This window comes from Gossypium hirsutum, chromosome A06 (assembly GCF_007990345.1).
Source record: "Gossypium hirsutum isolate 1008001.06 chromosome A06, Gossypium_hirsutum_v2.1, whole genome shotgun sequence".
Classification (NCBI taxonomy): domain Eukaryota; kingdom Viridiplantae; phylum Streptophyta; class Magnoliopsida; order Malvales; family Malvaceae; genus Gossypium; species Gossypium hirsutum.
In genome coordinates this window covers 1,521,484-1,534,764 of record NC_053429.1, presented here as the reverse complement: position 1 = coordinate 1,534,764, position 13,281 = coordinate 1,521,484, and the positions used below count along the sequence as shown (strand labels likewise).

The window sequence follows — 13,281 nt, the reverse complement described above, 5'->3', positions numbered from 1 at the left end:
TTTAAATCAAGTTAAGATAATAAAATATGACTCATCAACTCGGTTAACTCAATTTTTTTTCACCCAATTGAACTTGATTCAATCGAACACTCACCTACATAAACATATATCAAGAAAAGTGTTAATTTTTTCAAGATAATGTGGGTCCATGAATAATCTATTTGACATATCGATATGACATATGAATAATTTCCATTTTTTTCCTCTCAAAATTAACAAGGAATATTCAATTTTACCAAGCATTGTCAAAGTTGATCTAAAGCAAATAGTATGGATTGGGATTTGACTTGGACAGTATTAAAATGCAAAATGGATTCGAGGTACATAATAATGTCCAAAAATAAATGTATCAAAAGTCAAATAGCAAGCATCTTTGAATATGTTTGTCATCCTATACCACTTTCATATAATAAAGGCAAATGCTAGGGAATAATATTTTAAGCTATTTGAGTTTGACTTTTGTTTCTAATCATTTCTAATTTAATTTTTTTTATTTTAATAGTTAAATTATATAATTTGTTTATATAAATTCGCGTCATCATGCAGGTAAATTTATACTTAGGGACACGTGAACTACTCTTAACCACTTATAATAACCATAACAAAATTTTATATTACCCTAAAACTATTAATTTTAATATGAATTTAAATTTGACTCAATTTGATTTAATTAATAAAATTAACAATCCAAATTTATTTGACTGAAATTTCAAAAAAATTCTCGTCTGTTGGATTAATAATCAAGAAGTTCACCGTCCTAAATATAATCTGGGTTCAAGTTGTGCTTGTCACATTGTTGTTAGAATTTTGTCATTCTCTTATAATCTACCAAAAAAATATTTATATGATATATAAAATCATTTACTATGTGACAATTTTTTTTTTTAAAATTGGATGATTGCTAATAAGGCTAATATGCGCATGCTTACCATAAAAACATAATTAAGCATGCTGTTTTACAATAATTAGTAGTGCTCTACTCTTATGGTAATAAATTTAAGGATAAAAAAAATGATTTTTAGCAAAAAAAAATATGTTTTTTAACAGTGGTCACGCGCGGTGATGTAATTATCAAAAGGGCAAGACATTTTTGGAGCAACGCCACGCGAGACGGTGGCACGTGCTTATGTCGGTAAAATCTGACAGCTTTGGTCTCGGATTCCAGTTTTTTGTTTTTTCAAAGTTACCGTCACACAAAACATCGATGACTGTGCTTAGTAAATAGACCACTTTCCATTTCCTCACGCGCTCTTCGAGAACCATAAATGATTTTAATGATGAAGGTAATAATTATTTTAAAGAAAATCGTTTACGAGATTTAATTTTTATATTTTAATTTTAACTTATTTACTAATTAATTTAAATAGTTAATATAATTATTTTTTAATTAAAATGTGACGTAATTATATATAATTTGAAAGTAAATTTATAAATTTAAAATGTAGGGAGATTAAATTCTTAAATATAAAAGTAAGATTAAATTTAAATGTACGAAGTGTAGAGACTTAAAGTTACAATTGTTTGAACCACTCAAGGTATCGATTCGATAAAGGCATTAGACCAATTGACTCGCAAACCAATACGTATCATTTAAACTAAGCTAAAAAATTAATTGAACTGATTTTTTTATTTTTTAAATATTTTTTTCTTAATGATTTATTCAAACAAACTATATGTGTTTGACCAATTCGACTATCGATTTAGTTTTGAAAATCTTGCTTAATTACTACATAAATATGAAAATAATTTTTCATAACATAAACAATTTTTTTCCTAATTGTTAAATGATTTGAAAATAATAATTTTAAATATTTGGTTAACATATAAATTTATTGTCGCTCCAACATAATTAATCAGATTTCCAAATGATTTTGATTATGTGATTGAATAATAATAATAATAATAAATCCTTGTTATTAATTTTCTAAACATATTAATAATATGATTTTAATAAATATATATTTTTAAAGAATTTATATGTAAAAGTATAGTATAGATTATAAGTAATATATATCCGATCAATTAAAATTAAAATTAACTCAACATAAAATTATTTTGAGCTAAAAATCGAAATATATCTAAATCTAAATTAAAATAAATCTAAATAGAACATATATGTAGTGAGACTTAAAATTAGAATAATTTAAGAAAGAACACAAAAATGACATATTACATATGAAGGGATTTGGATTTGATATTCAAAATTTCAAGTATTGATTCAATAGACTAGATACGACTTAGGTCGGACTTAAACAATTTTATTTAAATTAATTTAAATAATAAAAAAATATTTTGGAATAAGACGTGGGGAAAATGAGCGTAGTAAATTAAGCAAAAGACAGGGATTTTGTTAGTTAAAACTGAAAATGATTTTAGGACAAGTGAATTTGTATCTTAGTTAAAACATACAGTGTCGTTTGCTTACAACTTGTGAACTTAAAAAAGGCTGCGACAGTGCTACCCAATATAGAATTGGTCAAATTCTGTTATTAGACCCTGTATTTTGTATAAATTATAGATTTAATATCTATACTTTAATTTGATCATTTTCAGTCCTGTACTTTTAGAATTTGAAAATTTTAGTCCTAAGCAAATGATAACTATTAAATCATTAAGCTAAATGCTGTTTTTGTTAAAATTTGATCTGTCAAATATATTATTATATGTGTAATGCTAAGTCAATTTGTTAGTTTCATATATATTACTCATAAAAAATCAGTTAATAGATTTAAGGACTGACGTTTGCATTAAGACTAAAATTTTAAAATTCAAAAAATATAGCCATTAAGGATAATCTAATTGGTGAATGTAGATTAAATCTATAACTTTACGCATAATACAGGACTAATAACATGATTTAACCAAACAAATTTAGTTGTTACCATTGAGTTACTAAAATTGATCAAATTAAAATGCAGGTACTGAATCCACAATTTTCACAAAATACAGGGTCTGATAGCAGAATTTAACCAATAGAATTTCACGCCTAGACTTAGTTGCCTCAAAGTTTTAAGACAAAGTTACTTTCTTCTGTAACGCGCCCCGACATCGCGTGATTCTTCCCTGTCCCACCACAACCGCAATACGCGGGTACAAACACCATTGGACCCTATAATATTTTTCTATAGGTACCTATACTTTTCATAAATTTATAATTTAATTTATATATTTTTATTTTTCAAAATTTAATATTAAATTTTAATATTTTAAATGCAATTGTTAATTCTGTTAATTTTCTTTTTGTTAAATTGGTTGATGACACTTGAAAATAATAAAAAATAATCACTTAATAGCAATTCAACTAAAAAATATATGCCTAATAAAATTAAATTTAACAAAATAATTTAAATACTATTAATAATTAAATAAAAATTTTGATATCTAAAATATAACAAAAATTAAATTTCGAAAAATAAAAAAAATTAATTAATTTTTAAATTTACGAAAATTTATTTAACCTCAAAATAAATTAATATTTAATTATCATGTTACTTGCAGTCAACCCATCAGTCAAAGTCATACACTCCAGCACCACCATATGATTCCATTTATCACCTAGATTTTATACAAAAACTACATCACAACCGTTCATTATCATCATTGTCGATCAACGGCCATGATTAAAAATAATTATTCCCTTTTGTTTTCATTTTTAGCCAATTTTATTTCACGTACTATAAAAATCCGACGAACAAAACACCACCTCCCCCACTTCACCTTGTCACTCACAGTCATGGAAGAGAGACCGGAAACGGAGTTAATATCGATTCCGGCGACACCACGTGTATCTACGCCGGAGATACAAACGCCGTCAGGTCAAAGGTCACCGCGACCAGCTTCAAAAGAGACGAAATCATCGGCATGGACACCGACGTCGTTTATTTCACCAAGGTTTTTAAGTCCAATCGGAACGCCGATGAAAAGGGTTTTAATCAACATGAAAGGTTATTTAGAAGAAGTGGGTCACCTTACTAAGCTTAACCCACAAGATGCTTGGCTTCCTATTACCGAATCTCGTAATGGGAATGCTCATTATGCTGCGTTTCATAATCTAAATGCTGGTGTTGGGTTTCAAGCTCTGGTTTTGCCTGTTGCTTTTGCGTTTTTGGGATGGTATCAATATCTTTAAACATTTTTGCTTTAAGATTATATATACTGGCAATGGCAATGACAATGGCGATGTTATAGGATTTTTTCATCTATGTTTCTTGCTTGTTTATCTCTATTTCTTGCATTAATATCTGTCACTCTTTTTCTGCTTTGGAATCTCTTGTATTTAACTAAATGTTTATGTGGGATTGAGGGGTGGTCGTAAGTTATCCTTTATTATTATCTTTTCTATAGTTTATCATAGATTTGAATTGAAAGTAGCATTAACGTAGAGGATAAGATCTAGTGGTCCGGTTTAGTGTTAATTCACGTTGCATTCCAAAGTAGACAGCACATGTTAAACGATATTGTTGGGAGAGGAATTGAGCACGGAAGATTAAGGAAAGGGTTAATCACTTTCTTTTCTGTTCAAGTTATTCCATGTACTTAGTAATTGTTTCCATATTAGGGCTTAATTTTTTTATTTTATCTAAGATAGTCATTGAACTTAGCAATTGTTTCACTGGTATAAGTTAATTTTTGAATTTAACAATTGTTTTCGATTTAACATTTTTTATCCAATTTAACTCCTTGAAAACCTAAAAGTTTAAGCTTTAACGTGAGAGTAATTGTCAAATTCAAGCTCTAATATGAGAGTAAACGCTAAATTCAGGGACTAATTTGGATAAAAAAATTTAAGTTCTAATGTGAGGACCTAATTTAAGTCCTAATATGATAATAATTACGGTTCAAGGGTTCAAAGATTAAGTTGTAGGAAAAAAAATCAGATCCTAATGTGAGTTTTTTTTTCTAAATTTAGTCTCCAAACAGTGATTTAACCCTTAAAAAATATATGGTCCACTTATTTTTTCTGGTTCTTTTTGCGTGATTAAGCTGTGGGGTAGGGGCCTGCAAGGCGCTTCATTTTTTATTATTACTAGTTGTGTTGCTTTTTCCTGGTTCATTATTATGATCCATGATGTTCCATTGCTCATGATTTTGTACATCATCATATCAGCTGATAAGCATTGTTGCAAAAAAAATAAACTATGCTGTCCTGCCATTGTTGTGGGTTGGACTGAAATTAATTTTCATTGGATTCTTTTTCGAGGGAACAGAGATTCTTCCCTTGTCCAATATATTGCAGATATGTAATAATTGTAACAGCAACTTGATTTGTTTTGTTTGTATAGGAGTTGGGGTATATTGGCTTTAACCATAGCATATTGTTGGCAACTTTACACTTTATGGATTCTAGTTCAATTACATGAAGCTGTACCAGGAAAGAGGTACAATAGATATGTTGAGCTTGCACAAGCAGCTTTTGGTAAGAACATTAAGCTTAAAAAAACATGTCTTTAATGTTGTTATGTTACTTGGACACGGATGTAATGTGTAATGTTCTTTTTGTTGTAGGAGAAAGGTTAGGTGTTTGGCTTGCTTTATTCCCAACGGTTTATTTATCGGCAGGAACTGCAACAGCTTTGATTTTAATTGGAGGGGAAACTATGAAACTGTTCTTTCAAATCGTTTGCGGGCCACTTTGTACGTCGAATCCTTTAACGACGGTGGAGTGGTATTTGGTGTTCACTTCGTTGTGCATTGTCTTGTCTCAACTACCTAATCTTAATTCAATCGCGGGTCTTTCTTTAGTCGGAGCCGTGACTGCTATTACGTATTCGACTATGGTTTGGGTGCTTTCTGTTAGCCAAGAAAGGCCGCCAACGATCTCTTATGAACCTCTCTCGTTTCCATCTTCTGCCGCTGCTTTCTTCTCGGTAATGAATGCGCTTGGAATCGTAGCGTTTGCATTCCGTGGCCATAACTTAGTCTTAGAGATTCAGGTATATGCACAATGTGTCACTTGTTTTTACTTTTTACCCATAGTTCTTTGTGTTCAACATGTTTTCGGTATCGTTTCAGGCAACAATGCCATCGACGTTTAAACATCCGGCTCATGTTCCGATGTGGATTGGAGCCAAGGTTGCTTATTTCTTCATTGCAATGTGCCTTTTCCCTGTTGCCATTGGAGGTTTTTGGGCTTACGGTAACCTTGTAAGTAACTAAATAGGATTTTTCATTCAACTATAAAAAGTAGTAGTTTTTAAATTGACATGATAGCAACTTTAACCCTCAATATTTATAAATTATATCAATTTAGTCTTGAATCTATAAAAAAATTAACTCTTAACATTTACACGTTATTTAATTTGGTCTTTTTTTTTTAGTTTTATTTTTCTTTGTGATATTGACGGTTAGTTTTAAAAGAATAAGAAAAAAATAAAAATTATATGATCTTGAATTTTTGGGTTTTTCTATTTTGTATATTTTCAATAAAATTTAGCTAATAAATTTGTTTTTAAAGAAAAGTAAAATTGCAAAAAAAATCAAATTGCACAATGTGTAAATGTTGAGGGTTAAAATTCTTTTTAGAATCAAGACTAAATTGACACTATTTATAAACATTGAAGGTTAAAATTGCTATTATGTCAATTTTAAAAGCTATCATCCTTAGCTTTAATTGTAGATGACCATTTTGTAACTTTTCGTAATCGGGTGATAAAAAAAAAATTTACTACTAATTGGATGACCACCTAGTATAGTTTATCTTTTTTTCGGTACCTCGAGGTAACGCCATTCTGTATGTCGGTTCAGATGCCATCGGGAGGGATTTTAAACGCACTTTATGGATTCCACAGTCACGACATTCCAAGAGGTCTTCTCGCGCTAGCTTTCCTCCTAGTAGTATTCAATTGTCTAAGCAGTTTCCAAATATATTCAATGCCGGTTTTCGATAGCTTCGAAGCTGGATACACAAGTCGTACAAATCGCCCTTGTTCAATCTGGGTTCGGTCCGGTTTTCGAGTTTTCTACGGATTCGTCAACTTCTTCATAGGAGTAGCATTGCCGTTCCTTTCGAGTCTGGCCGGACTATTAGGAGGACTAACGCTCCCGGTTACGTTCGCGTACCCGTGTTTCATGTGGGTTCTAATAAAAAGACCGACTAAATATAGCTTCAATTGGTATTTCAATTGGATACTTGGTTGGCTTGGTATTACTTTTAGCTTAGCTTTCTCCATAGGTGGTCTTTGGAGCATAGTGAATGATGGTCTTAAACTGAAATTCTTCAAACCTAATTAAAAAACAGTCTTTTTGGATGTTTGCTTGTTTGTCAAGAAACATGTTTTGAATGTTTGGATGTTTGAAATTAATGTTGTTGAGGGTGTAATATTTTTCAAGTGTCTTAGAATTCTGTGTAAAGTATTGAGTTGGGTTTATTTTATATATACAATATATGCATTCCTTTTTTCATTAAATCAGATAAATGTAGAATGTTGTATGGTTAAATGCAATGAGAAAATTAATCTCGTACATTAGGTTAAAGAGTAAATTTATTTTTTTGTTAAAAATTTTGTTTCTTTGTACAATTAAAAGCATAATTAAGAGAATAATAAAACAATAACTCTTAATTTTTAACGATAAAAATGAATAAAATTTTTAATAAAATAATCGATTTACTTTTTATTTTAATATGTAAAAATCAATTTATTTTTATTAAATAAAAGAAATAAAATATAATTTAATTTTAATACAAGAGCCGCATGAAAGTATGTCATTTTTATGAGGTTAATAGACCCGTAAACTGCGGGTAACATGTTAGAATGCGCATGCAACAGACATGCGTGGTCAGTAGTGTTTCATTGTGACTGTCCTGGTACCGTTCTTATGTATGATCACATTATAGATGATGGAAAATGATGAATCTACTTGAAAAAGTTGCATCAATGATTTAAGGCATGTTTTAACTTGAAAAAAAGGCATGTTAAAGTTTTTCATAAACTTGATTTTCTCATAAATATTTTAAAAAAGTCAAATTATTATTATTTTTATTGAAAATATAATTTAAAATTTTAAAGGTACGGCAGTTCGTATTATAATTCACATGTATTTCATGTTTGTTTTTTAATATTTTTAATATTTTTATATTATTTGTTAATGTGGTATATAAGACAAATAATATCATATTAACATAAAGTATATATAGATTGCTACACGGGGTTTCCATACCATCTTTAAAAATTAATGTTTTAGTTAATATTTTCGTTAAAAATATCGATCTGACTCTTTTTAAAATGTTAATGATTTAATTAAAAAATTAACAAAAGATATAAATGTTAAGGGCTAAACTTATTATTATGCCTTTTTTAGAAATTGTGAGTATAGATTATTTAGGTTTAGTGTCAGTTTTGGTTTTGGATTGTTCCAAGCTCAAATTATTTTTAGATTAGATCTTTTAAGTTCAAATCATTTTGATTTTGGGTTCGAGTCAATTTCAATTGAAGTTTTTTTAGGTCAAAGTTATTTAGGTTTAAATTATTCGAGGTTTGGGTTATTCATACTTGCCAGTTGCATTGTTTTGAGTTCAGATAATTTTGGATTTTTTTCATTCAATTTTTTATTCAATTTTGATATTTGAGTTCGGGTTATTTCAAATTATTTATTCAAATCAATTCGAGTTTAAATCATTTTAAATTTAATTATTTCAAATTAAAATCATTTTTTGAGTTTGGATTGCTTCAAATTATTAAAATTAAGTGGGTCGAATTTAGAGATGGCAATGGATAATGCAAATTCAGATGTTTGTGGACATCCAACTTGTTTCTTTTTGCATATAAGATAGTATTCAAATTAAGATATTCTAATTACCATCTGCAACAAAATTCAAAGCCAATTCAGATATTAATTATTAAATATCAATTATTCAAATCCAATTATTATCTATTTAATTTTTTAAAATTTTATTTTAAAAAATATTTATATACTTGAATCGGTTAGACCATCAATTCCTCGGTATGTTCGGTTCAAATTATTCATTTAAATAAATAATAAAAAAAACTTTAACAATATTAAAAGCCATTTCAATTGATTTAGTCTCCTAATTAAATAATTAGAACTAAAACATTAGAGCCCAAAAAACTAAAATGAATGCATTATTTTTTCTGTAAATTTGATTTCAATTCTAGCAGTGATTGCAACCCCATAATCCAATGATGATGCATCAAAGCAAACCTGTATAGACTTTCATATTTATCTATACATATAGCTCAAGTTCTAATTGTTCCACTGCAATGTTCAAAGCCTGTAAGAGATCTAACATTCATAGTTTCTAGTTTCTTGGTTTCAAGACAGCATGCAATGGATGCAGTTTCTGTGAGGTAAGGCCGACGGTGTCGACTTTCTCCTCTTCGCCATCTTTCAGTTGCCACTCAAATTCCTGCACCAATCTACCTATTGCACCACAAGCTAGCAACATTGCTTGAAGTGAACCGGCACACGCCCTTTTCCCAGCTCCGAACGCCATTGTCTTTTGCAAATCCAATGGGTCGTATTTCTCGTCGAGGAACCTTTCCGGGTTCCATTCTTCGGGGTTTTCCCAATAGTTCTTGTCCATGTTACAACCATAGATGTTAACAGCAATCTGTTCAAAAAATGTATGTTAATAGCAAGGTCCGGGAATAAATTCACCGCCATATGGCTGACTGGCGAGTTTAAAGAGGCAAAAAAGAAACTAACCTCACTTCCTGATGGTATATGATACCCTCCAATTTGTGTGTCTTCATGCACGTATCGTAACGGAACTAACGGCGCCGGACTATGTTTCCGAAGAGTTTCATGAAAAACGGCATCCAAGTATCGGATTTGTGAGAAGTTTTCTTCTTTAACCTTGTTGGAACTGCATACTTTTTGGAGTTCGTGATAAAGACGGTCCTATTTAAGATACGAGAAAATTTCGGAATCAGAGATTGAGCGGATTAGTATAAAGTGATGAAAAACGAACCTGTCGGGTCGTATCTTTTGCAAGTTGATATATTGCCCATTCTGTTGTGACTAAAGTCGTATCCGCTGTTTCGATAATTGTCTCCCACAACAACATCGCTAAATGGTCCATTGTAAGTGTCTTTGCTTCGGATAATAAGTAATCAAGGTAACAATTCACTTCCTGGATCATAGTTGGTATTAGAGATTAAATCTCGAATTTGAACATGGTAAAGGAAATCGTAATTACCTCCCCTGCATCGATTCGTTTCATTTGGTCTTTGATTAAAGCATTCATTAATGCCATCCTTCGGAAATGTTTTCGTTGGATATTCATTTCGAAACTTTTGTTCGGAATCCATCTCAAGTATGGGAAGAAATCACGCCAATCTATGTCGATAGCGCCTTCCATCATGTCCATGACCAAAACTTTATGTATCTCTTTCCTCGACAACGTACCGATCTCCTCAACGTAAATCGACTCCACGTCTTTACCTAAAGCTTGTTTCATCGCTAATCCGAAAAGTTCGGACTCGAATACTTCCCTAAAGTTGATAGGTCTTATAGGATCTTTCTTCAACGAATCGTGCAATTTGCTATATATGTTCTCGATCATGGTTTCTCGGTGGTGACGGTGTCGTCTCTAAGGTAATACCGAAGAGTAAAAAAACAATAATGGCAATCGAAAACAAAAACAAAAACGAGAAATTCGAGTAAACCTGAGCGTTTGAACCCAAAGTATTTGTTAGTAAACAACGTTTAGCGAGCTTGTGAAACTCGTCGTAGTCGCTTGTCGCGACCATACATTTATCGAATGTGAGGATCTTCAAGGCATTTGATAGCTTTCTTGTTGAAATGGATGAAAATCTGGTCACCATGGCCTGTAAGGGACGAATATTAGTAAATCAAATGATAAGTCAGAAAAATTTAAAATCAAACTTTATTTATAATAATGCATAAAATTATAGACCCTCGTTACATTGGACTCGGGAAAATTAGTTAATTTTGGAAATAAAAAAGTATTTTCCATTTACTTAAATGAGAAAAAAGAGTCAAATTATATTTTACCTTCTTTATTAAAAAATTGAACATTTTTAACGGAAATGTCAATTTGTTTTTTGATTTAATGTATAGAGATTAACTTATCGATTTTTTGAGTAGAGAGAGTAAAATGTAACTTTTTAAAATCAATTGTGAAAGATTGTATGTAATTTTTCTTTTGGAATTTTTTTGGAATAATGCGCTTCTTGGCACTCAAACTCACGATCTCCTGTCCTGACAACAATACAATACCAATTGAACTAAGACTTAATTGAATTTGAGTATTTTAATATCAAATCATTTTGAGTTTTTATTTGATTAGGAGGAATTACATGCTGTCATAAAATGTGTTGTCTTTTTTTTTTTAAATATTACCATAAAATTGCTGGTTTTAATTATTTTCAATATTTTAATTTAATTCATTTAAATAAAGACTCAACTCGAACTCAATTTGAAATGATTTGAGTATGAAACAATTTGAACTTTGAAAAATTCAATCCAATTGTCGAATTAGAATGAAAATCACTAGATAATCTAACTTGAAAATTTTTTAATTGGCAAACTCAAATGATACAAAACCAAATTAAACCCTACAAATCTGAAATACTCAAATACGAAATCAAAATAAATTTTGGTCCAAATATCTTAAAAAAAGTTGTGAAACCCAATTTAATTTAAATAAAAAATTAATAACTCAAATTTTAAAAATAATTTGAATCTAAAATAAGTTAAGTATAAAACAATCTAAACTTTAAATAAATCAAAGTCAAAATTATCTAAACTCGAATTAATTTAACACTAGAATGAAAAGCACTAAATAATCCAACTCAGACAACTCGACTCTCGAATGACTCAAACACAAATCTAAACTTATAAATAATTGAAAAAATTGGAATTAGAAACTAAACCAACCTTGATCAAAATATTCAAGGAACCCAAAGATTAAAAGCACAGTAAGGAAGAAGATAAAAGTGCGAACCTCTTTGGCCGTCTCCGGCGAATTGATGACGATAACGGTCGAAGCTCCAGTTCTGATAGAATAAACCGGTCCATGTGTCTCTGCCCATTTCGTAAACGTCTTGTGAGGCTTCTTCTCTTTCAACTGCAGCAAGTTTCCGATGATCGGCAACCCTGGCACCTCTGCAACAACAACAAAACAACAATCCCAGCAAGAGTTTATTTTTTTAAAAAAAAATTTGAGGGTTCAATAATATATATAGGGTCTGTATGTATATATATACCAGGGACGGTTGGGAGGGTGTTGGATCCCATTTTTCGACCGGAAGGAAGGAACCTTTTAAGGAAAAGGAAGAAGATGAAGAAAGGTACGGCGGCGACGGCGACTGAGTTGAGAGAAGGCAGCATAATAGTTAGTTTAAAGTACTGAGTATTGATGAGTATTGATGAAACCAGTCGTGGTGGTGAACTTTATAGAAATGGACAACTTCACAGGCTTTTTTGTTTTTTTTTTATTTTAATATTTGTTTAAGAAATATAAACAAAAAATGTTTTTTTTACCCTTTTTAAGAAAGTTGCTAGTAAATAGTATTTTGCTGATTTAATTAAAAAATAAGTAAATTAATTTATGTACTTTAAATAAAAGAACAAATTGATCATTTTTATTAAAAAATTTATTTATTTTTATTGTTAAAAATTGACCGATTGATAGAATAATTAAATAGTTACACATAGTGTGTTATGTGCACGTCATACTGACATAAATGAATCGATTTTTAATAGTAAAAATAGATGAAGTTTTTAACAAAAAGATCAATTTACTTTTTTATCTGATGTACAAAGACTAATTAGTTTACTTTTTAGTAGATGGAGCAAAATATAATTCGACTTATATTACAAAGGTCTCCATGGTGATTTTTTTGATAGTTATATGGAATATATATGAAAGTTGGGGAAAGATTAGAGTTAATTGCATCAAGCATCCTTGAAGTTATGATTTGGGTTTTAAATTAATCTTGAATCTGAAAAAAGAAAAGAAAAGAAAAAGTAATTGATTTTTCAAAGTAGTAATTAAGTCTTTCTGTCAGTTTAATCATCCGTTCAAGTGTTAAATTGTTCAAATCTATATATTTTGGGAAAAACTTGATTTTCATAGACTTTATATAAAATGTAAAAGACAAAAAGACGCTCATAATTATATTTATTACATTATAAAGGAATTGATCTTTTGATTATTTCTCGGCTAACATTAACTCAAAAAAAGGCTTAAATTTAGTACAAAATAGATTAGAGCTATTTTTTTAACGCCTTAGATCCAATTTGTACATATGATAAGTATAGAGGCGTATAAAATTTGATTAATGTGTTTTTTAAGTA

General features: G+C 29.9%; 2 protein-coding genes across 2 annotated transcripts; one reads left to right on the top strand and one right to left on the bottom strand.

Moving 5' to 3' along the window:
• Window positions 1-3,675: 3,675 nt before the first annotated feature.
• LOC107940301 (lysine histidine transporter-like 8) lies at window positions 3,676-7,459 on the top strand. Its single transcript, XM_016873738.2, has 5 exons — window positions 3,676-4,113; window positions 5,283-5,416; window positions 5,506-5,933; window positions 6,013-6,144; window positions 6,745-7,459. Exons 1-5 carry the CDS (start codon window positions 3,734-3,736, stop codon window positions 7,228-7,230), a joined length of 1,560 nt encoding a protein of 519 aa, XP_016729227.1. The 5' UTR covers window positions 3,676-3,733; the 3' UTR covers window positions 7,231-7,459.
• A 1,608-nt stretch (window positions 7,460-9,067) lies between these two features.
• Window positions 9,068-12,384, bottom strand: LOC107935613 (ent-kaurene oxidase, chloroplastic). The gene is made up of 7 exons (XM_016868239.2): window positions 12,189-12,384; window positions 11,927-12,087; window positions 10,626-10,787; window positions 10,157-10,549; window positions 9,929-10,090; window positions 9,664-9,858; window positions 9,068-9,568 (listed from the first exon to the last, which is right to left on the bottom strand). The coding sequence occupies exons 1-7, from the start codon at window positions 12,310-12,312 to the stop codon at window positions 9,257-9,259; spliced, it is 1,509 nt and encodes a 502-aa protein (XP_016723728.2). The 5' UTR covers window positions 12,313-12,384; the 3' UTR covers window positions 9,068-9,256.
• Window positions 12,385-13,281: the final 897 nt, after the last annotated feature.